Source organism: Lynx canadensis, chromosome X (genome assembly GCF_007474595.2).
Source record: "Lynx canadensis isolate LIC74 chromosome X, mLynCan4.pri.v2, whole genome shotgun sequence".
Taxonomy (NCBI): domain Eukaryota; kingdom Metazoa; phylum Chordata; class Mammalia; order Carnivora; family Felidae; genus Lynx; species Lynx canadensis.
Window position 1 is genome coordinate 87,705,201 of NC_044321.2, and position 21,514 is coordinate 87,726,714.

The 21,514-nt window shown below is 49.3% G+C and overlaps 1 protein-coding gene across 8 annotated transcripts in view; it reads left to right on the plus strand.

Moving 5' to 3' along the window:
- TMEM164 (transmembrane protein 164) overlaps positions 1-21,514 on the plus strand; it is a 177,148-nt gene that overhangs the window by 145,801 nt on the left and 9,833 nt on the right. For all 8 annotated transcript variants that reach the window (XM_030306214.1, XM_030306219.1, XM_030306218.1 and 5 more), the window contains one exon: positions 21,027-21,127. In XM_030306214.1, the coding sequence (XP_030162074.1) occupies positions 21,027-21,127 (101 nt within the window). The remainder of the gene's footprint in view (positions 1-21,026; positions 21,128-21,514) is intronic.

Genomic DNA, 21,514 nt, shown 5'->3' on the forward strand with positions numbered 1-21,514 from the left:
GAAGCAGGCTCCAGGCTCTGAGCTGTCAGCACAGAGACCAATGTGGGGCTCGAATCCATAAGCCGTGACATCATGACCTGAGCTGAAGTCAGACGCTTAACTGAGACACCCAGGTGCCCCGTTTTTTTTCTTTTAAAGACGCTTAACCGAGGGGCGCCTGGGTGGCGCAGTCGGTTAAGCGTCCGACTTCAGCCAGGTCACGATCTCGCGGTCCGTGAGTTCGAGCCCCGCGTCGGGCTCTGTGCTGACTGCTCAGAGCCTGGAGCCTGTTTCCGATTCTGTGTCTCCCTCTCTCTCTGCCCCTCCCCCGTTCATGCTCTGTCTCTCTCTGTCCCAAAAATAAATAAACGTTGAAAAAAAAAATTTAAAAAAAAAAAAAAAAGACGCTTAACCGAGACACCCAGGCACCCCCTTTTTTTCTTTTAAAGTTTCTTCATTTATTTTGAGAGAGAGACAGTGTCAGTAAGGGAGTGTCAGAGAGAAAATCTCAAGCGGACTCCGCACCGCCAGCACAGAGCACGGGGCTGGAACCCACAAAGCTCTGAGAACATGACCTAAGCCGAAACCAAGAGTTGGACGCTTAACCGGCCTCCCAGGTGCCCCTTATCTGTCTCTCTGACCTCATTTCCCATCACTCAAGTTTCAACTCCCATCACTTTCCCTTCTAAGTGAACAAACCTGCTGACAGATTTGCCCCACGTGCCTTCACTGCCATGTCCACGCACACAACGGCTTCTCTACCTAGAGCCTAGCAAACTCCATGTCCCCCTTTAACATTAGCTCAGCGATGCTGCCTCCACGCTGGAGCTGTGTGTGACTTCCCTAGGCAGCCTAAGGCACACTTTCCTGAACATTGTTTTGAATCTGCATACCTCAAATGTCGTAAAGGCCTCATCTGATTGTTTATCTGTGTTTTACCACTAGGTGGCAGTAGCCTCATCTTTTCGTCTTTTCAGGAAATGAGGCTCTACAATGAAGATCACTTTTAATTTAATTTAAAATACTAATACTAAATAATTCAATTGATAGTACCGTAAAACCGTGGGTTGTTTGTAGCTTGTTCTGCGAGTGTTCCACAAGACGAGCAAACATTTCTAATCAATTTTAACTTGATAAACGAGCGATGTCTTGTGATACGAGTAGTATGTGACGCCGAATATCACATGATCACAACTAAGCCAGTGGTTCTTGAAATTCGTTTTGATATATGAGTGCTTTGGATTACAAGCATGTTTCCAGGACGAATTATGCTCGCAAACCAAGGCTTCACTGTATTTATTATAATTAAGATGCTGTGGGAGTGAGGGAGAGGGCAAAGTCTATGAGGCCCTGGGATTTTGGCCTGGGTGGCTGAAGGAAGATAGGGTACCAGTAATGGAGAAGGGGACACAGAAGGAAGGAACATGTTTTAGGAAGGAAGATTGTTGTTCTTTACTTGAGTTTCAGATACTTCTAGGCTATCAGGCTGAGATGTCCAGGAGGCAGTTGGATGGAATATTCTGGCACAGTTCATGGGTGTCTTGGCTAGAGGAAGACTTCAGTGTCCTTGGTCTAAAGGTGGTGCATACAATCATGGGAGCGGAAGAAATAGAACTTGGAAAAAAGGCCTTGGGTGGGGGGACATTGACCTGTGAATAGTAGACGAGGGGGAGAGGAGTTTAAGGAGATTGCAGGACCTGTCAGAGCAGTAATAGGAATGGCCAGCTGTCCTGGAAGCTAGGGCAGTAGACCTGTTCATCTGAGAAGTAGTGATCAGGAGCGCCGCATTTCAGAGAGTTCTGGTAAAGTAAGGCCATTGGAGAAGTGGGAATGGGAAGGAAGGCAGGCGTTAAAGGTGTTAAGGAAGGAGGGGTTAAGGGTGTTGCAAAGCTAAGGGAGGGATTTCTCTCTCCCCACGTCTTCCTTTTCCTGCCTTTCCTTCCCCCTCTCCTCCCCTTTCCTCTCTGCCCAAGGCTAGGCATGGTCAGGTGTGAAGATGAAGGCCAGTAGTGAGAGGGAGCAGTGAGGGTGCTAGGGAGGAAGGGGAGTGGGTGAATCACAGGTGATGGCACCTGCTGAGAACGAACGGGCTCTGTGGTGGATTGGGATGGGCACTGACAGGAGAAATAAGTGGTATGGGAGAAAGAATTCTAGACTTTTCTGTGCTGTCCACTAGAATTCTCGGTAATGATGGGGATGATCTATAGCTGCTGTGCTCAGTTGTGTAGCCGCCAACTCCGTATGGCTCCTGAGCAGAAGAAACATGGTTAGTGTAACCAAGGAACTAGGAGCGAGGAATTTCATGTTTGATTTAAGTTGAATGAATTTGCACTGAAATCGAAGTAGCTGCAGGTCTTTAGTGGGTACCATATTGGACAACGTGGCTCTAGAAGGTTGATGACTAGCGCTTGAGGGGGCCCTCCTGAAACACATTTCCTTGCATTTTCCCAGCACTGGACTGTAAAGTGACCCAGTTTCTCCAGGAGGGCTCAGCAGCCTGAATGGAGGGGCAGGACATCTGGTTTGAGGCGTCTGTCCAAAGGTGGGGCTTTGTAAGTAGGATCGATGGTGTTAAAGATCCAGAAAGCGAGGGATGCATGGGGTTTGGGACAGAGTCTGGGTAATCTTGCCACACACTTGCCTCCTTTTGGGTTTCTGACTGAGGGCAGGCCACCCAAGGAACAATAACAGAACGGGAAATAGAGTTCTTACTTTATTTATTTATTTATTTTAATGTTTGTTTTTGAGAGAGAAAAAGAGAGCGCCAGTGGAAGGGGGGTGCAGAGAGAGAGGGAGACACAGAATCCGAAGCAGGCTCTGGGCTCTGAGCTGTCCGCACAGATCCTGATGTGGGACTCGAACTCCAATGAACCGCGAGATCATGACCTGAGCCGAAGGCGGACACTTAAGTGATGGAGCCACCCAGGCGCCCCAGGTCTTCTTTTATTATTAGCTGATCAAGCACCCAGCCGCTCCAACACAGGCAGGGCTGCTTCGGCTGGCTGGGCTGGAGCCTGTAGCTTTGGTCTTGGCACGCTCCGTCCCCTGAGAATCTAAAGTGGCCAGATCTATAGCGTGAGCCTGAACTTATTCCCCATCCAGGCAAAGGAACTGGGAAGCCTGAGAGGAAATCGAACAGGCCTGGCTGCCTGCCAATGGGATGGTTGTGACACACACTCAATAAACAGTGAAAAGTGTGCGCTGCCCATTCCGAAGCGGGACTACCTGCTTTCAAATCCTGGTCCTGCGACTTTCCCAGCTGTGTGACCTTGGCTAAGTGTGGTAACTTGTCTGCGTTTCCATTTCTTCATGTGTGAAACAAGAACGATTGTACTTCCCCAAAGGGTTTTAGTGAGCGTTAAATGTATCAGTGTATGTGAGGTGCTTGTGATAGCGGCCGTCACTCAGTTCACACTGCATAAGTCTGCTCTTCATATGGTTCCTGTTTGCCAAGGTACCCTGACTCTGCCCTCCTAATATCATAAAATGTGGTCCGAGCAGTTTCTTTGGATGTCACTGTTAGCAGGTGCCCCCTGGGGGATGAACCGGTGAGGGGGTGCGGGGTAGTGTGTGGTGAGGTGGATGAGGAGTTCCCTCTGTCCACCTGGGAGTAGAGGGGGCTAGTTCAAGTGATCGGTCACGGGGCCCAAGATGGTATGGAAGAAAGGGCGAGGAGGAAGTCCACAGAGGGGTGGGAATCACGGGATCAGAGGTCACCAGGACGTCTGTAGGTACCTGTACAAGTAGGAATTGAGGATGTGGAATCTGAAATTACGGGGAAACTGTGGTCAGATAAATGTAACTGAGGCGGGGTGGTCGGGGTGCTCACTGAAGCCGTTTGGGTAGTAAGGTGGCGTTGAGGTGCAGGTCTGGAGAGTTGAGGAGGTTCAAGAGGCTATGAGGTTAGGATGTTAGAAGGGCCCCTCCTGCAGATGTTGGAATCACCCAGAATGCTGGCAGGAGAAGGCCTGATGTAAAGAGGAAGCCTGTATGCAAAGCGAGACTGATCTGGGTTGAGTCTGACAGTGACCTGGAGGACCGGGGGGCGGGGGGGTGGACCGGGGTGAAGAAGAGAGCGTGAAGCTTGGAAGAAAGAAGAGTAAACGTCCAGCAGCAGTAACGGGAGGGGGATCTTCAGCTCCCCCTCTCCCCCACAGAAGCTTGCTATGAGCCTAGGTGGAGGAGGAGGAGGAGGAGGAGGAGTCTCTGCTCAGAGCACTCAGAGGGAGAAGCAGCGTCCTGGGGGAGAGCCAGCTCTCTGTAGGGAGAGGAGGTGCAAGGACCATTCTGTGCGAAGCTAGTGGGTGTGAAAGGATTTGCCGGTGGTGGGACCAGGTTTCCAGAGGTTTCCTCCTCCAGTCGGGAGATGTCAGCTGCAGGATGGGTGTAGGAGAGCGACCGCACACAGCTTTAGGACCTGCAGGGCTGGTGATCCAGTTTCTTGCTCGGGGAACTCCCTCCCCTTTTGCTCATCCCTGTGGGTTTTTTTGGTTGGGTGGGTGTGGTGGTTTTATTTAGGAATGAATGAATGAATGAATGAATGATTTATTTATTTATTTATTTATTTAGAGAGAGAAAGAGGGTGAGTGGAAGAGGGGCAGAGAGAGGGAGAGACAGAATCCCAAGCAGGCTCCACGCCATCTTTGCAGAGCCTGATGCACGGCTCGATCTCACGCACTGCAAGACCATGGCCTGAGCCAAAATCAAGAGTCGGATGGATGCTCAACTGACTGAGCCACCCAGGTGCCCCACTTTTTTTTTTATATATACAGAGAGCGCATGTGAATGGGGGGAGAGGGGCAGAGGGAAACAGAGAATCTTAAGCAGGCTCCATGCTCAGTGTGGAACCCGACACAGGGCTCGATTTCACAACCCTGGGATCATGACCTGAGCTGAAATCAAGAGTCAGACACAACCAGCTGAGCCACCCAGACGCCTCCTAGGCAGAGGTTCTTAACATGGGGTCCACAACTAGGGATTAAGGGGTCCATTAACTTGGGTGGGAAAAAAACATCATACCTTTTTTTTTCCCCCACTAACCTCACCAGAAATGCAGCCCTCAAATGTAGGCAACAAGTGCCAGTGACGGAGGCCATACCTGAGACTTTATTGTCACTAGCAATCACAGACAACTTCCTCTCACATTACAGTGGCAGCAGACAGCTCAGAATACTGTTTATGCCCTTTGCTGCCTTGAAATTGCTTAGACCCACTGCTGGATCTCATTTAAATGTATTAGTAAAGAAACATGGAAGTACTGAATTACAGATCTGTTTTTCCTATCTTGATAACTCTGCTTTAATATCATTGGCTTCTTTTGTAACTCTGCCTTTTGGGCATTCAGAACACCATTCTGGGGAGTGGTTCATGGGTGCCCCACACTGTCTGGGGGAGGGCCGGGGGGGTTGGGGGAGGTGGGGGGGAGGACCCCTGCCTGGCTCCAGGAGGGTGAAGAAGCCTGGCCTCCAGGCTGCTTGGAAACCCCTTTCTATTTCACTAGAGGGAGCCCTTGTTTCAGAATTGGGGAGCCGGGGACTCCCAGGCTTCAAAACAGGGGGAGAAGGGTGTTTTGAAGTATAAGCAAATCAGATGGCCTTTGGGGACATTTCAGGAAACTGAGGTGTAAGAACCCCCAATGTTGTTCGAAGCAGACAAGCCCTGCCTCTCTTGAGATAAGCTTTAAGCTCATCTCCTGGAGGATGAGGGTTGGGATGCCTCTGGCCACTGTGCTAGTTTCTAGGACAGTTAAAGCAAGAGTACTTAGGCCAGTGAGGACTTGAAAACCAGCTCCAGGATCACACTGATCTCAGTTTGCCTGTTTCTCCCCCACCCCCCTTTAGCTCATCCCCCCCCCCCCCCCATTCCTGTTCAACTAGCCTTAGGATGCCGGGAAAGTTCTCTTCCACTGGTTTGCACTTTGCTGGCCAGGCAAGGGGGCAGGGGAAAGGCCAAGGGGCTCAGGTAGGGTGAGGGAAGAGCTGTGGAATCTGAAACAATGGCCAAGGGCTGAGGCTTGGGCAAGTGGTGGATAGGAGAGTTTCTGAGAACCATGGGGTGCCCCCACCGAAGACTAAGGAGTTGGGTCTCAGGAATGCTTTACAGGGGCAGAGGATTAAGTCAGGTACTTCTGACTGTGATTGTAAGCAGCTCCCAGGAAGCCCTGCTTCTCATGTCTGGCCGGTTGTGGCCCCTCTCCTGGATTCAAGTCTCTGGGGCAGGGCCCAGGAACCTGCATTTTCTACACGGGTTCTCAAAGTGTGGTTCCTGGACCAGTGGCAGCAGCAGCCTAACTGGGGAACTTGGTGGAAGTACAGATTCTCAGGTTCCTGACTGTAGGTCCTATCCCACACCTACTGAATCAGAAAGTCTGGGGTGCAGCCCAGAAACCTCCCTTGTAACAAGCCCTCCAGTGTGTGTCTGGGGGAGTTGTGATGCCAGCTGAAGTCTGAGCGCCACTCTCCTGAGAGGATCTTTTTTTTTTTTTTTTAATTTTTAAAAATGTTTTTATTATTTTTGTTTCTGAGGGAGAGAGAGGGAGGGAGGGAGGGAGAGACAGACACAGAGAGACAGACACAAAAAATCCCAAGCAGGCTCCAGGCTCCCAGTTGTCAGCACAGAGCCCGATGCGGGGTTCAAACCCATGAACCGTGAGATCATGACCTGAGCCGAAGGTGGATGCTTAACCCACCGAGTCACCCAGGTGCCCCTCCCCTGAGGGGTTCTGATTCAGGCTGAAGGTTAGGTCTCACTGCCTCAAATGATCCAAGAGTTGCTCCCCCCGCCCCCACCCACCACCTTGCTGAAAGCTCACCAGAGACCCGGCTGACGCTAACTACGTGACTTGCGCGAGGCGCAGTGGTGTGTTACGTTTCAGTAGTGCTTTTCCGTAGACTAGCTCCATGCTCCTTTAGCTTTTCTATTCCTGCAAAGCTCCGGCAAGGTCCAGAGGGCCCGCAATTGCCCTGTAAGCGGGACAGTGCTGCTTAGAGGGGTTTTGATCCATATGTGTGGTCCTGTAGCAACATACTAAGCGTGGAAGCTGGGACCTGGGTCTCTAGACTCCAGTGCTTAATCTGCTAGGACAGGTCCACCTGCTGGATTCTTTGCCAGCTCAGGGTCCTCACTCTGCACGCTGTTGGCAGGGGGCTGGCTGTGAGGCTCGTAGATGAAGGTGGGTCTTTAAGTTGCCTCAGCCAGAGTGGCCCAGTCAGCCCCCGCTAGGCACTTTGAAGGTGAAGCCTGGCCTGAGTGGGCTCCGTAGCCCCTCAGGATAGGAAGTTGACAAGATGGGCCTTCCACATGGACACCTAACTTAGGGCAGTCTCTGTTTTCTTGTACGTTAAACAGACTATAGGGTCCAGTTCATTTGGTCGAATGCCTGGATGGAAGGGAAACCGGACTTGGGCCTGTGCTCAGTGGCTGAGAATAGGAATCCCATATCCATGGCCATCGTGGGATCATGCCCCCCAGGGCTGTATCTCCTGGGCAGTGAAGGCTTGCAGAAGCTGGAAATCAAGACGTCTCATTTAGAGAGGGCCCAAAGGTGCGTTGGCAATGCTGTTGGGAACTGAAGTAGTCATCCTCTTCCCTGTCCCCAAACCTGCACCTTCTCTGATGTTCCCTATCCCATTGAGTGGTACCACCATCCACTCATTACCCACACCAGAAATCTACGGATAATCATTGGCCCTTCATTCCCCTTCTCTTCCGTATCCAGTCAGTGACCAAATCCTGTCAGTTTGACCTCCTGATCATTTCTCGAATTCATTCCCATCACTCCAACTTGAGTTTGGATCAGATCATCCCTGACTTATTCTATTGCAACAGCCTCAACAGTGGTGTTCCTGCCTCTAGCCCCACTCTATTTCTTTTTTTTTTTAAGTGTATTCATTTTGAGAGAGTGCGCACACGTGTGCACGGGAGGGGTAGAGAGATGGGGAGAGAGATTCCCAAGCAGGCTCCGTACTGTCAATGCAGAGCCTGACGTGGGGCTCGATCTCACAAACTATGAGATCATGACCTGAGCCAAAATCAAGAGTCGGACACTCAATCAGGTGCCCTTAGCCTTGATTTATTTCAGTCCACAGCCAGACTGTAAGCTCTGTCCCTCGCTTCAGAGTGTGATCTGAGGCCCAGCAGCATCTGGGGGCCAGTTAGAAATGCAGGCTCTCAGTCCCCACCCCAGACCTGCTGCACTGGAACCTGCCTTTTAACAAGATCTCAAGGTGATTTGTAAAGTCCCAAATATCTGATGTAGCCAACAGAATTCTTCATAAGGTGGCTCTTGTCCCTTGTTTATCCCTCTCCCCTTCATGGTAGTCCAGTGATTCCAAACTGTATACAGTCTTCAAACATACTGGGCTGTTTACTTCACTCTTCCTGCAAATCTTTATGGAACCCCTACTTTGTGCCAAGCACTTGCCGGGGATAAAGTCGTGAGCAAAACAGATACATATGCTTGCTTTCACTAGCTTACATTCTTATGGAAGGAGACAGTAAATAAATAAATGAAATATATAGTGTGTTAGATAATGTTACGCTCCATAAGGGGAGAGGTAAAGCAGAGTCAAGGGTATAGGGATGCTGGATGGTTGGAGAGGTTGCATGTTTACATGAGGTAGCCTCTTTTTATTTTTATTTATTTTTATTTTTATTTTTATTTTTATTGTTAAGTTTGTTTTGAGAGAGAAGGGGGAAGGGGCTGGAGTTCTTACTCATGAACCATGAGATCATGACCTGAACCAAAATCAAGAGTCTGACGCTTAACTGACTGACTGAGCCATGCAGGCATCCTGAGGTAGCCTCATTTAAAGGGAAGGCCTCACTGAGAATGTGACATTTGAGTGAAGGCTCGTAAGCAAGGGAGTGAGCTATTGAGTACCTGGTGGAGGGATATGCCAAGAAGAGCAAATAAGCATACGGGACCGAGACACAGGAGTGTTTCTAGAATATTCCAGCAACAGAAAGTAGGTCAGTGTGTCTAGAGCCATGTGAAGGAAGGGGTAAGTTGTAGGAGATGAGGTGAGAGAGGTGCTATTATAGATGAGGGGGCAGATCATATATAAGGCCTCACAGACCACAGTAAGGACTTGGCATTTTATTCTTAGGGAGGTGGGAGGCCATTGGAGGGTTTTTAGCAGTGGACTCACATGATCTGAATGAATTTTTAAAGGGGTCACCCAGTTGTTCTACTGAAATTAGACCACGGGGGACAAGGGTAGAAGCAAGGAGACGTGTAAGTGTTGTTTGTAGTAACTCAGGTAGGCAACGATAGTGGCTAGGGTACTGACTGGAGCCAGAGAAGAGTCACTGGATTCTGGATACATGCTGAAGGTTCAGCCAACAGGATTTGCTGATGGACCAGATACAAGGTGTGAGCGCAAGAGGGGTCAAGGATGACTCTCGAAGGTTTTTAACTTTAGTAACTTAGATGGATGACCATGAACCTAGATCAAGAAGACTAGGAGGAAGGATTTGGGCTTGTTTATTTCTTTTTGGGGGGTTTTGGGGAGTGGAAGTGCTCTTCCAGTTATCTATTTTTGTGTAGCAAACATCCTAAAATGTAGTGACTGAAAACAGTGGCTTATTATTGGAGTACACCAAACGATAAATCTCCTGCACACTGAAGGAAACCGTCAACAAAACGAAAAGGCAACCTACTGAATGGGAGAAGATATTTGCAAATGATAGATCTGCCAAGGGGTTCGTATCCAAAATATATAAAGAACTTACACAACTAAACACCCCAAACCCAAATAATCCAATTAAACAATCGGCAGAAGACCTGAATAGACATTTTTTCCAAAGAAGACATACAGATGGCCGATAGGTGCTCAACATCACCAATCATCAGGGAAATGCAAATCAAAACCACCGTGACTTACCACCTCGCACTGGTCAGAAAGGCTAGTATCAAAAAGACCAGAAACAGCAAGTGTTGGTGAGGATGTGGACAAAAGGGAAACCTCAGGCACTGTTGGTGGGCACCTAACCTGGTGCAGCCACTGTGGAAAACAGTGTGGAGGTTCCTCAAAGAGTTAAAAAATAGAAATACTGTACAATCCAGTAATTCTGCTACTGGGTATCTGTCTGAGGAAAATGAAAACACTAACTGGAAAAGATATATGTACTCCTGTGTTTATCGCTGCATTGTTTACAATAGCCAAGATATGGAAGCAACCCAAGTGTCCATCAGTAGATGAATGGATAAAGAAGATGTGATACACACACACACACCCCATATTGGAATATTGGCCATAAAAAGGGAGGGGGACCTTGCCATCTGTGATAACATGGATGGACCTAGAGGGTATTTTGCTAACTGAAATAAGTCAAAAAAAAGACAAATGCCCTATGATTTTCGTTTATATGTAGAATCTAGAAAACAAAACAGATGTACAAACAAAAACAGAAACAGACTCATAAATACACAGAGCAAACTGGTGGTTGCCAGAGAGGAGGGAGCTTGGTGGGGGGGGGGGGGGGGGCAAAATTGGTGAAGGGGATTAAGAGGTACCAAAAAACCCCCCAATGGCCCCATTATTTTTCACAACAGTGTGGGTGCACTGGGTCATTCTTTGTTATGGACTGAATGTTTGTGCCCTCCCCACCCCCACAAGTTCATATGTTGAAACCCTAACTCCTGATGCGATTGTATTTGGAGATGGAGAGTTTGGGAGGTAATTAGGGTTCAATTAGGTCACGAGAGTGGAGCTTTTCGATGAACAGGATTGGTACTTTTATAAGAGGCCAGAGAGCTCCCTAGCCCCTCTTACCTTGTGAGGATACAGCAAAAAGATGGCTGTCTCTGAACCAGGAAGTGGGTTCTCACCAGACACCAATCGGCCAGTGCCTTGGTCCTAGACTTTATGGCTTTCAGAACTGTGAAAAAAATAAATTTCTATTATTGCAAGCCACCCAGCCTATGGTATTTTATTATGGCAGCCCCAAGCTACTAAGATAATTTTTCTATTCGTCCTGCCTGGGCTCACCTGGAACAGTTGGGATGGCTTGGGCCTCTCTACCTGCAGGGCCTTTCCTGGCATGGGGGTCTCCAGGCGGCGTTCCAAGAGGGCAGGCTCCAGTGCACAGGTGTTAATCAAGCCTCTGATTGCATCCTGTATGACGATATACCATTAGTCAAAGCAAGTTACGTGGCTGAGCCAGGTGGGCCAAATGGCCAAATCAGTGTGGGAGGGTATGACATAAGCGTGTGGATACCAGGAGGTCATGATTCACCCGGAGCCATTACTGTAATGATCTCCCGTAGGAGCCAAGATCAGAAGTTTAAGGAAGTGAGATGCCCATTTAGGTATCCAAGTGCAGATAGTGAGTAGGCTGTGTGATATATGAGCCTGGAGTTCAAGGCCGAGGTCCAGGCTGAGCTGTAAGTGCTGGAGTCATCAGCACATAGGTGGTATTAAAGCCATGAGATTGGTTGAAATCACCGAGGGAATGAAAGTATGGAGAGAAAAGAAAATCTCCGAGTTCTGCAGCCTTGACCCTCCATTGTTTAGAGGTCAGGGAGCGGGGAAGAAGAAACACTAGAGGACAGTGATAAGGAGCAGGTTGTGAAGCAGGAGGGGAATGGAGACAGAGCAGTGTCCCAGAAGCCAGGTAGAGAATTTTTCAAGAACAGAAGTTTGCAGGTATGTAAAATGAAGCCTGAGAATTGACCATTGGGTGCAGGAATGAAAAAGTTTTTTGTGGGTTGCGGGGGTGGCTCAGTCAGTGAGGCATCTGACTCTTGATCTCAGCTCAAGTAGTGATTCTGGGTCTTGACTTCAAGCCCCACGTTGGGCTCTGCACTGGGTATGAAGCCTACTTTTTAAAAAAGGTTATTTGTGACCCTGTGGGGAGCTGTTTCGGTGGAGAGGGTGTTGGGGGAGGTAGAAGTGGAAGCCGGATTAGGGCAGATTAAGAGAGAATGGGAAGAGGAATTGTGGACAGGGAGTATGGACAAGTACTGTCGATAAAATTAGGTGAGCCACATATATAATTTCTAATGTTCTAGTAGCCACACTCAGAAGAGGTCAAAGAAACAGGTGCAGTTAATTTTAATCATACATCTTATTTAACCCAGTAACCAAAATATTATCATTCCAGTGTAACCAGTACAAAATTATTACCAGGATATTTTACATCCTTTGAAATCCAGTATGTATTTTACCTTAACAGCTCGTCTCACTTCAAACTAGCCACATCTCGTGGGCTCAGGAGCCACACAGGAGTCACAGTAGTGACTGGTCCAATAGCTACCCTGTTGGATAATGGAAGTCTAAAGAATTTTTTCAAGGAGTTTTGCTCTAAAGAGGGGCAGAGGATTGAGGGGGCAGCAACGTCAGGTGTTTATTTGTGTTAGAGTGGGAGCTATTATAGTATATTTTGTTTATGAACTGATGGGAATAATCCAACAGAGAAGAAGAAATGGTTGATGTTAAGGAAAAACGGAAGCGGGGCCGCCCGGGTGGCTCAGTCGGTTAAGTGTCCCACTCTTGATTTCGGCTCAGGTCATGATCTCGGTTCATGGGATTGAGCCTTGTGTTGGGGACTCTGCGCTGTTAGTGTGGAGTCTGCTCAGGATTCTCTTTTCCCTCTCTCTCTGTCCCTCCCCAGCTCAAGCTCTCCCTCTCTCTCAAAATAAATAAAAGAAAAAGAAAAAGAGCAAGTAGTTGCTGGAGTCCTACCGAGCAGGTGAGAGGGGACACGATCTGGATACAAATGGGAAGGCTGGCTTTGGCGAGGGTCCTGGGCAGTTCATCCATGGTAACAGGGGTGATGGCCAAGCACACTGAACACCGATGCAGACAGGTGGTTAGATGCAATCATGAGAGCTCTGAAAGCTTTTGCCTGATTCGTTTTATCTCCGTGAAGTAGGAGGCAAGGTCATCATCTGAAAGTGAGGATGAGGTAGCTATACTGAAGGGTAGAGAAGAGAGGAGAAAATATTGTTGTCTGAGAGGGTGAATGGACTGGGGAAGTATAGTGCGATTGCCTGGCAACACGAAAGATGCACTTGAGGTCTGTGATCACGAATTTCAAGTGAGAACAGTCAGCACTCTTGTTTTTCTCCAGGCACATTCAACTGTGTGGGTGCAAGCAAGGAATGAGGAGGAGATTGGAATTTAACCAGGGCTGGGTCGTGTGTGTGTGTGTGTGTGTGTGTGTGTGTCCAAGATGAGTATGATCGTGAGAGGCGCCATGGAGTCAAAGGTGTCTGCCAGGGATAATTAGAATGATGGGCCATGGAATCCAAGGAGGGGAGCAGGAGCTGTGAGGAACAGGAAAAAAAAAAAGGTGGTAGGACCTATGGATCACAGATTCCGGCAGGATCAAAGAAGTGTCGGGGTGAGGGTGAGCGAGTGTAAGACAGAAGCGGTCGTTGAAGAGGGAATATTTGACTTCTGGGGGCGTTGCAGATATTCAAAGTTCTGAGGCTTCAGAACGGCCATGTGAGTGAATGGCTGAGGCACCGTAGAGGACAGGGTCCCTGAGGAGAGGGGGCCAAGGAATGGAGGGGCTGGGATGCTGGAAGGTTCATCCAGGCATTCGTTGAAATTATCAAGAAATAGGACAGGAATGGTTTTCAGGGGAGTGGTATAACATCCTCAAGGGATGTTGAGGGCCATGACCCATATGTGTGTAGACAGCCCTAAAAGGGAAGACTAGTGGGAGGTACGGGGTAGTGGTTGTAGGGCTTTAGAGAGGAAGGAGGCTTGGTGGTCTGGAAACAGCAATGCAACAGAAAGAGGTTACCTACTCTACTACGTACATGGGCTCAAGGAGAAAAACCAGTGACTACTTTTGAAGGCTAGAGGTGTAGCAGGCTCCTTGTGGGGAGAGGTAGGTTGGGTAAGAGCAAAAGGATGAAGGGGACATTCAGAGAAGTGATTGAAATATTGGGAATGTGGCTAGTGATTTCTCTGTGATTTTGCATGTTCTGTTCCCTTTGCCTGGAATTCCCTTCCTTGCCTTGTACACCTGAAAAACTTTCCTTCATCTTTTACCACCTAACTCCTGCATCACTATTTTCCTGAAATTGCTGCAGCCAAGATTACCAGTGAGCAGCACGTGGCCAAACCCAGTGGCAGTATTTGTCTTTCTCTCTATAGAGAAGCGTGTTCCCAGTGAATTTTTAAAAAATGTTTATTTATTTTTGAGAGAGAGAGAGAGAGAGAGAGATCCCCCATGAGCGGGGGAGGGGCAGAAGCAGAGAGGGGGACAGAGGATCTGAAGTGGGTTCTGTGCTGCCAGCAGAGAACCCAATGCGGGGCTTGAACTCAGGAACCATGAGATCATGATGTGAGCCAAAGTTGGACACTTAACTGACTGAGCCATCCAGCTGCACCCTTCCCCCAGTGGAATTTTCTGTGATGGTGGGAATGTCCTGCCTCTGCACTGCCCAATATGGTAGCCACTAGCCACATGTAGTTACTGAGCACTTTGAAATGTGGCTGGTGCGACTGAGGAATCAAATTTCTAATTTTATTTCATTTTAATTCCTTCACATGTAAATTGTCACAGGTAGCTCGTGGGCTAATCTCCTCTTCAGTCCCGTCTTCTTGGGGATCCTTTTTGTTCTGGCAACTATTGCTGGGTCCCAGGCTCTGTCCTTGGTGCTTGAATCTCATTCTGTGGGCTTCTTCCTCGCTGATCTCTCCATCCCAAGCTCTGTTTCCAGGTCCTTTCTCTCCTGAGCTCTGCATGCGGATACCCCGTAGGCATTCGGTATCAGTGTGCTCCAAACTGAACTCCTCTCTCCCCTAAATCAATTCAGTTACTGAAGTCACAGACTTGGGAGCCACCCTCCCCGCCTCCCTCCTGTCCAGCCGGTAGCCAGCTCATCCGTATCTGTGCAGCGGCGTCCAAACCTGTCTTCAGTCTCGCCCCTCTCCAGCCCACCGTCCACACGGCCAGAGCACGTTGATTTGCTGACGTGTCAATCTGACCATGCGTGTCCCTGTTTAAACCTCTCAATGGCATCTCATTGCGCGTCGGATAAAGGCCCAGTTCCTGGCCGTGTGGCCAATGAGGTTCTCCATGACCTGACCCCACTTGCCTGTCTCTCTGGCTCCATGTCTTGACACATGTCCCCTCCCACTTTATGCTGCACTGACACAGACCTGCTGGAGACTACATGCGACCAGCGTGCCGTGTCACACCTCCACACTTCTTTCAGGCTGTCCCAGCGCCCCGAATACCCTTTCCCTCTTGCAGGCTCCGATCCCAGCTCCTCCTCAACGCTTCTTCAAAACCCACCTCAGCCGTCACCTCCAGCCACCCTTCCTCTGTGTCCCATCACCCACTGTGCTTTCAGTTATCACACCACCCTGTTGTTCACTCTTACGCTGCCGGGCAGTTCTCGAGAGCAGTTCTCGTTATCCCCACTGCCGAGCATGGAGTCTGGTGCCCAGCCTCATCCCCTTGGTGGAAGCCCTTCCTGGGTGGGCTTATAGGATGGGAGACAGGGCCCCCGGGAGGCCTCTGGGGATCTGTCTTTGCTGCTGCTGGTGGTGCAGTTGACTTCTTTCCCAGCATGCGTGACGCTTCCTTCTGGTAGAAATCGATTTCAGAAAAAGCTATTATCTTGGTTCCCCCTACCTTTAGAGATGAAACGCTTCTATCCTCCTGGGAATCAAGATGCTAGCAGAAAATGTCACATGTCTTTCTTCAAGTAGGAAAAAAAAGTTTTATGTGTTTAATTTTTCTGAAAGTGCTCAAGTTTCTATTTGCCTTTGGAAAAAACCTGGTTTTTCACTTGGATTATCCCAAGGGCCACATTCAGGTATATGGAAAAAAGGAAATGTGCGTTTGCATACAATTTGCATATATCTATGCAGAGTGGATCATTTATTCTCCGGGTGCTTGCTTTTTTTTTTTTTTTAAGTTTTCAGAGAAATCGAATCTTTGATTATCTTTGCAATGAAAAGAACCAACAACAGTAAAAAGGCAGTGGAAACCACAGTCAAAGCCCCCACCTCAGGGCGCCTGGGTGGCTCATTTGGTTAAGCATCCGATTCTTCATCTCAGCTCAGGTTTTGATCTCAGGGTGGTGAGTTCAAGCCCCACGTTGGACTCCGCGCTGGGCGTGAAGCCTACTTAAAAGAAAAAAAAAAGCAAGCTCCCCCATCACAGGGAAGATCACGTCTTTGCAAGATTCCCTTGTCTTCTTCCAGGCTTTTTAGGAGATTTTGGATGGCTGTGGTTTTGCCATGCTAAAAATAGCAGCCGCCTGCTGTGTGCCAGCTAGCTGCTCTGTTTACTTTTCTATATCTCCTATTCCACTCAGCAGCCCCAAGAGGTGGATGTTACCTCCAGTCTTCATACAGGAAGGGCTCTTAGAGGGGCAGCACTATTTGCCCAAGGTCGCTCCCACCACCAGTAGGCAATAGTAGAGGCAGGGTTCAAACCCAAAAGGCTGTCCAACCCCAAGCCCTTTGTTTTAAGCCATTAAGCTCTATTTTCCATCATTGGCATACTGTTTGGTGTTCTGCCTTTTACACTTGCCATTACCAGCCAGGGACTTTTCCACACAGGCTCATGGTTTGGATGTCATTTGAATGGCGGTTGTCATTTGAATGGTGGTTGCATGGTATTGAGGTGCCAGAGTTTTATCTCTCCATTTGGTTTGTTTCCAGATCCTCCATATTGTAGGTGGTGCAGCTGTAAATATCTTTCTGCAAATAAGGGCCATCTGTTGGGTTCTTTAGGCATTCGATGGTTGTCCTCAAAGTAGTATTGCCAAGCCAAAGGGTTTCGTATGGTTTGAGGATTCTCTGGAAGGTCTGTGCTATTCATTCTCTCACACGCTGATCATTTTTTGAGTGCCTGATGTGCACCAGGTGCTGGAGGGGACGGGGGCGGATTCAGAAACGGCTCCTCATTGATGGTCCACTGTGGGGTGGATGGGGCAACAGAGTGAACGGTACTAAAGTGGGGGTTTGGGCAAGGGGCAGTGAGAACATGTACCCTTGGCAGTGTCTGAGTGTGTGTCCCTTTCCCCCGTAGCATAGGGCGGGGACTGCAGGGCAGGGGAGGTACGCAGTGAGGAGAGGGGCTGCCGCCTCCCTGCTTTCCCCAGGTCTGTGGCTAAGCTGCCTCCAGGCTGAGGACCTCCTGGCTGCCCCCTCCTGTACCTTTCCTGTGCCTGGCCCACGTGACCTCTCACTACCGCACAGCTGCCACTTAGAGCCAAGCAGAGGCTGGAGGGAAGGGACACCTGGGGAAAATGGCTCAGGGCTTGAGGGGCCTGAGCACAAGCCTAAGCCCCTGCTGGTCCTCCCGGTCCCCTCTTACCCTTAATGTCCCCAGCAACCAGGGGACAACACGGTGCCAAGTTCCCATTCATTCAGCACACAAAGTGTAAGTGCATAGCTCAGTGTCTTTTCACAAACCAAGTGCTGTGCCAGATGCTAGGAACACAGAATCCGACAAGGTCCCCCACTCCGAGGCACTCTGGTGTAGACGGGTAGACAGACCAGGAAAGAGACGGTACAACTCGGGGTGGCGTAGGACTAGACAAGTGGCAGCAGGGCCACTGAGCAGCGAGCAGCCCAGCGGTGTCTGAGAGCCCACTGCCCTGCTCTGACTTTGATGGTGGCACCCCCCCATCTCCCAGCCTCAGTAGTCTCCATCTCTAAAATGGAGGGACGAGTTTGATGTGCTCGAAGGGCCTTCTGACTCCAGTGTGCTGTGAGCCTGGCTCTTGTTCCCATAGCAAGCCTGAGCTTCTCCCCCAGAAGACCTGCCTGGCTTCAGTCACCCCATCATATTCCTTCTCCTCTCCACCCTCCACCTCCCACCCCCATGGTGTTCCTTGGTGTTCTGCCTCTGGCCTTCGTTTCTCAGTCTACATGTGCCCCTATGACTCTGCTTGTGTTTGTGTGCCAATGACACATATATCTGGATGTTCAGCCCCACCCTCTTCACTGAGTTTGTGACTCATTTTAATAATTAAAATAGTCAACATTTGTTAAATACCAGAAACCACACTATGACATGACTTAAATTATGTCATCTCTTGGGGCGCCTGGGTGGCTCAGTTAAGCGTCCGATTTCAGCTCAGGTCATTATCTCATAGTCCGTGAGTTCGAGCTCCGCATGGGGCTCTGTGCTGACAGCTCGGAGCCTGGAGCCCGTTGCAGATTCTGTGTCTCCCTCTCTCTCTGCCCCTCCCCTGCTCATGCTCTGTCTCTCTCTGTCTCAAAAATAAATAAAAACATTAAAAAAAATATGTCATCTCTGCAGAACCTGGGTGGCTCAGTCAGGTAAGTGTCCGACTTTGGCTCAGGTCACGATCTCATGGTTGGTGAGTTCGAGCCCCACAGAGGGCTCTCTGCTGTCAGTGCACAGCCCACCTCAGATCCTCCCTCTCCCTCTCTCTCTGCCCCTCCCCCACTTGCACGTGCACTCTCTCTCAAAAATAAACAAACATTAAATTATGTCATCTCATCTACCCAACAACTTTGAGAAGTAGGCAGTGGCACCCCCATTTTACAGAGGAGTGAAACTGAATTCAAGCCCTTGACGTCAATAAGTGACAAGAGCCAGGATTTGAATACCTGTGTCTGCAGGCTCCAGTGCCCACACGCTCTGCCACCGCGCTATTTCCCAGGGTGCCCTCAGCGGCCCGAGAGACATCTCCACTTGGATATTCTGCAGACGCCTCAATTTCAGCATGTCCGATATTGACCTCATTGTCTGCCTACTTTCTGCCCCAATCTGCCTTTTCCTCTTTTCTCCATAACAATAAATGGCACCATAGGCCCAAGGAGGCCCAAGCTAGAAGTCTTTCTAGATTCGTCCTGACCCTTCCTCCCCAGCATCCAGCCTTCCACCACATCCTGGTGAGTCCTTCTTCCACTTTTCTCCAGTCCTACTGCTGTTACCTTTGAGGGCCATCCATCCCCTTCCCTCTTTGGGTTCCTGCAGCAGCCTCCTTATCAGTCTCCCTGCCTCGATGTTCTCTGCTCCATTCCTTCCCCCGTGCTGGCCCGCGTGACCTTTCTTGAGCACATGTCTGATCACATCACTTTCCTGCTGTTTTCTGGGCCTCTGCAGCAAAGCGCAAAGCTGGCCATCCATGGGCTGAAATCCATCCAAGAAGACGTGTTTTGTTTGGTCCGTTGAGCATTCTTAAAACATTTTGAATTATTTGCCAACATTTAAAAATCAGGAAATTCCACGCGAAAGTTCAAATTTCTGGCTTCCCTTGCAAAACTGGAAAAAAAAAAAAACAACAACTGGCAACTCTGGGAACCACATCCCCGCAGGACAGTGGTTGGATTGAGCTGAGTGGTGGTTGCCCTCTTTAGAAGGGGCATGGGCTTTCCAGTTGGCCAGTCTCCAGCATCCTTAATGTCTCTTAGTCTCTGGTCACTCTCCTCCCAATTTCCTGCCTGAGCCTTGTGGCATCTGGGCACATGACCCTCCAAGTATGGGATGAAGCCCAAAGCCCCTCAGCGTGGCTCCTAAGGTCTTAGAGTAGACCAGCCCTCCACCAACATCTGGGTCTTACTCCTGGTCGCCACCCCTCTACACTGTCCACTGTGTCCCCAACTCTTAGCCATAGTTCTCTGAATTGCCTCGCTCCCAGGAGCTCACGTCTGCCTTTGTGCGAACTACTGGCTCTGGAATGTCTTGGCCCCTGGTTACGTCCTTCAGGACTGCTCCGTGTCCCCTCTACCAAGAAGTGGTCCTTGTTCCTACATCTTTTCTCCCTACCACCGCCCCCCCCCACCTCAAGCTGGGTTCTATTCGCCTATAATATGTAGCACAGACCGCAGGCATCACACCCATCATACTGGGTTCTAATTGTCGATTGGCATGTTTGCCTCCCCCGCGAGACTATGAGCCTGGACTGTAGGGAGCCTGTCTTCTTGATCTTCCTGTCCAGGGCTTGGAATATAACAGGTACTTAAGAGCTGGTGAATGAATGGATGAATCAGTGAAAGACTGACTTAGGGAAATAACCACCCTGGGATGTAATGTTGGCGCCTACTTGCTTGGTGTGGAGGGTTCCAGTTTGCTTTCATTCTGGAGCCCCCCGCCAAGTCCCCATTTAGAGTGCCACCCCACAGCATTCTATAAGCCATGCACCTCCTCTGAAAGCTCTGGAATGCATCCAGGGCTACTGGGATGGTAGCTCCTAGTGATGGCTGGACGGAAAATACATCACTTTCGGTGCTCCAGGGGGAAGGAGTTGTGTAATGATTGGGAAATGGCATCGCCATTGGATGTGGCACGTTCTGTGGTTATTTGAAGAATAATGATGATGTGCTAAGGGCAGCATCTAACACCCATCGAACACTCACATCATACCCAATCCTGTATTACGAGTGCTCACGATATCATTGCCTTTATTCCTTGTGACAATTCTAAGAAGGAGGTAGGACTGGTATCCTGAGATTTAGGGGAGTTTCAACAACTTTTCCAGGGCCACGCAGGCAGTAAGAATCTAGACTTGAACCCAAATCTGCCTGTCATGACAGTTAACCTTCTCAACCACCCTACCATACTTCCTCAGTGGCATCCCTGTTTAGAAACATGAGGGAAAGATGAAAGTAAATGTGAAAGGGAAGGACATATGAATATATATACAGTTAGATTCCAATTAGTGATTAAGAAAAAAAGAAAAGCAACTCCTGAGGCATAGAGAAAACAACCAAGTGCACGCACGTACACACACACACGTTAGCAGGGTTGCATTTGGGTAGTAGAAAGCTGGGGATGTTTTTCTTTGTTTTCTCCATCTTGTTTCTACTTTCTAGCATTTTCTGAATTTCCTTTAATGAGCATGCATTCCTTTCATCATCATCATCATAATAATAATAATAATAATAAAGAATCCTCCCTTCATAATGGCCCTGGCAATATGTGGCAGAACAGAGGGAATGGCTGGTGGGACTGGCTTTGAAGTAGATGTCACCGAGCAGCGAGGGGGTGTGTCAGCTGGCAGTGGCTGTGGCCTCAGCACCTGCACCTCAAGGGGCAAAGGAGAAGGGGGTCCCCAAGCCTGCCATCTCACCATCTTCCCCTTTTTCCTCCAGGTGCTTACACCCCAGAGCCCCTCAGCAGTTTCCGGTGGGCCCTTCTCTCAACTGGCCTCATGTTCTTTTACCACTTCAGCGTCTTGCAGATCCTGGGCCTGGTAAGTTCAGTTCTGTTCCCCTTCTATCCCCTCCGTTTGGACTTCTCCATAAATCTTGATAATCCTGGTTGGCGCTGGTGTATCGTTTTGTTTTGAAAATACAAGATGCCAAAGGCCAGGATGTCACATTGTTGTGTCTGGGTTGCTGATTTATGATCCACAGCCTGGGCCTCTCCAGAGAAGTTTCTGAAGCCTTCAGTATTGATTGTTCCTTTCATCCCTGGGGAGGCAAACGTGCCCTTCACTGATGACCACCCGGGTCAGGAACAGTGAGCTGCAGCTGGAAGGGGGTTTGCTGTGGACCCCACGTTGGGGGGGTTGGGGCACAGGGAGGCAGGACCTTAAGCCCAGGCCCCAGGGCCTGGAGGAGGCTTCTGACCTTGGGTC